Source organism: Anarrhichthys ocellatus, unplaced genomic scaffold (genome assembly GCF_004355925.1).
Source record: "Anarrhichthys ocellatus isolate YVR2014 unplaced genomic scaffold, GSC_Weel_1.0 scaffold107, whole genome shotgun sequence".
Taxonomy (NCBI): Eukaryota; Metazoa; Chordata; class Actinopteri; order Perciformes; family Anarhichadidae; genus Anarrhichthys; species Anarrhichthys ocellatus.
The window spans coordinates 91,444-94,626 of record NW_022280137.1 but is presented as its reverse complement, the minus strand read 5'-3'; the positions used below and the strand labels follow the sequence as shown (position 1 = coordinate 94,626).

The following is a 3,183-nucleotide window of genomic DNA, read 5'->3' as shown; positions in this document are numbered from 1 at the left end:
TGTGTGTGTGTCCTGATTAAAGTCCACAGTCTGGAGACAAGTTAGCCTTTAACTATTAATAAAATGGGCAAGAACACAGGCTATTACTCCCTTGTGCACACACATACGCATGCACAAACACGCGCACACACACGCTAGATGGGGAGCAGACCAATAGGAGAGCAGGATGTTCGCTCGCTGGGTGAGGAAGGGTGTGAACATGACGACTGAAGCCTCACCCTCTGCCTGGCTCCGAAGAAACAAAGAGAGTAAGGTGGGGCCCGTGTGTGTGTGTTTGTGTGTGTGTGAGAGAGAGGGTGCGTTTTCTAATCTGGGTTTTGTATTGTGTTGTAGTTCAACGAGAGGTCAAGCAGCTCTATTGTGGTTGTGGATCACACAGAATAAGAGCAGGTATGAGGCACAGCGTACAGGTGTTGTCCCTACTGACATACATTCAAAACCATCGAGGAAGTCCCCACTTCTTGTGTCTCTCCTGTGTTCGTATCTAAATGTTGAAACAGCGATGCAGCAAGTACTGAAGTATTGAAAGAGTCTGACTCACAACTGAGCACATCTGCAAACAAGGAGACGCAGCGTCATTGACGGAAAGCACCAAAAAAGCAGGCCATTGTCATTGTTTACAACGCTGCTAGCGCTAAACCGGAATAAGGAATACAAAAGTGATTGCAGCGGAAATGGGCGGGGCAGCAGAGGGTGGATAAGGAGCTGCACATCCGGACCAAAACGCCCATCACAAACAAACTTTTGTGGACTCAGACCATACATTGTAAGGATGTAGTCGTTGTGACGTCACCCGCTGGTTTGTGGTACCGTTTTGAAGCCTCGAGTTCGTCATTGTGGCCGTCGCCATCTTGGATTTTAGCAACCGGTGACTGCAGGAGTGACGCTGTGGTAGAGACGCCGTATAAGGCTCTGGCGACCTGTCCAACACAAGGTCGCCCCGCTCTAAAGCATACCCTGCTTCATGGTCTATTTTCCTCTAAATGGACCAGAATTTAATAAATGAACATCATGCTGTATTGAAGAAGACTTGAACCTCTGCAACATTCAAGCCTTGGGAAGAACATACCATTGCTCTCACCTGCTGTGCTCCCTCTCACAGGCCTGCTCACATGAAGGTGAAGTTGAATCATGCTGACTGAGACACACATACCTGTAGTGGTGGTGTATGGTGGTGAGGGTGTACCACACAAGGACATGAACAGCAGGACGGTGAGAGACGGAAACTGTGCTTGCACAGAAACACAAAAACTTCCCCTCGAGGTGCATCGTGACAGAATAAATACAATGAGACACAGAGAGTTTAGACAATCGCAGGAAAAGAAATGTAATTTAGCGGCGCCTCTGTGCGTCTCCACGAACCACGAGGCCTTGGGAGAGAAAATACATGGCTGCGGCTGTGGGTTGTTGGCTTGTGTATAAATCAGTGTTGTTGTGTTTACAGCCAAGGCGGTTCACTGATTAGTCGTTAGCGACAACTATTTTGACAAATCGTCAAAGCCATTTTTCAAGCAAACATACCAAACATTCCCTCGTTTCAGCTTCTAAATTGTGGGGATTCTCCGCTTTTCTTCATCTTGCGTGGCGGTAAACTGAAGGTCTTTGGGTTTCGGACTGCTGGTCGGCCAAAACAAGACACTTGAAGACGTGACAGGAAATTGGAAAACGGACATTTTTCACTATTTATTTTTTTACTACGAGACAAATCCAGAAAATAATCAAAATACTGATTGATGATGATGATGAAAAAATAAATAAACGTTGATCCTCCGGCGGATTGAGTTTTGTAACGGGTCAAACGGATCTGACGGAGGACAACGACCTCTTTCTGCGAGATGGAAACCAGACAGCTGTTGCACCTCCGCTTCATCAGAGCGCCTCCAAGTACCGTAGCTCCCTTCAGACGTAGAATCCCAGGACACGCACGCACCGTGACGTGTGGGAACCGGCGCGCGCTGCATCTTTTTGGTAAATAAGTACCTGGAGTTGTCAGGGGCCGTATTTTCGCCCTACGTGTGGGCGTGTGTTTGTGCATGTCAAGTGTGGTCTGCAAATATTGTCCTTCTCAGGTCACTGGAGCTACTGTGTGCTCAACCCCAACCCACTCAGCAAACACTTCCTACACCCCTCTCTCTCTTCCTCCACCCTCAGGCTAGCCCTCCAGATCTTCCTGCACACCTCTTCTTCTTCACTACTGTATTTATCCGAACCACACACCAACCCCGCACTCCGTTTTCCCCCCTCACTCTCTATGAATGTTATAAAACAACACGACTGAAGGGGGAAAATATTGTGGCTTGGAGTCCCTGGCTACCGACTCAACCACACACACACACACACACACACACACACACACTTTAAAACACGCTCGCGGCAGCCGCACACCAAGTTTCTGCAAGCTCAACAGAATACACACACTAAATCACTAAAGGACTAAATTATTGCAGACACACATCGCTGCTGCACGCGCACACACCATCTAATGGCAACAGGCTGGAAGATGATGAGATCACCAGAGAGACCAGAAACCTCCAGACAACGGCTTTGTCCAAGAACACGCCGTACTAGACACGCACGCACGCAGACTTTAGTTTCCTAGCTTCTGACTCTGTTTCTTTACAACCTCTTGGACCCCGTCAGTCTCACCTCACGTTGGCCCCGTGCTGTGTCACACTACGACTGTCACTCTGATCTGGCGGCACTCCATCGCTCTCGCCGCGTCACCTTGAGGGGAAACGCCCTTGATTGTTCTTATAACTAAGCGTCCCAATTAGGCCGCATGAGTCATCAAGGTGATGAGCTAATCTTCCAGCGTTTAACTTTTCCTATTTCTGAGCTCACCTCCAATGTAGTTTCTCCTTCTGTTGCCCTAGACACGCTCCAATTTAGTCTACCCCCCCCCCCCTTCAATGTACCTCCCTAGTCCCTAGTTTCAACCCCTTACCTCACTTCCTACTCCTGACTCCCCTGATAACGCCTCACATGCTCCGACTCCCCTCACTTTAGAAGGGCCCCCGAAGCCCCCTATCCTCTCATTCTGGCTTCCTATTCCCTCATCTGAGCCGCCAGCCCGCTCCTCCTCTCATCCTTTTACCCCCCCCCCAACACACTCACGCGAGCCCCTCTCCAGCAGACTGCGGGGCTGCAGGCCTGCAGACGTCGAGGGAAGCCAGAGAGAGGGGG

At 49.6% G+C, this 3,183-nt stretch overlaps 1 protein-coding gene across 1 annotated transcript in view; it reads right to left on the bottom strand.

Moving 5' to 3' along the window:
* The window catches only part of klf3 (Kruppel like factor 3 (basic)), a 4,517-nt gene extending 3,248 nt beyond the window's left edge, over positions 1-1,269 (bottom strand). The window contains exon 1 of the mRNA XM_031876269.1: positions 1,154-1,269. Within this exon, the coding sequence (XP_031732129.1) occupies positions 1,154-1,269 (116 nt within the window). The remainder of the gene's footprint in view (positions 1-1,153) is intronic.
* Positions 1,270-3,183: the final 1,914 nt, after the last annotated feature.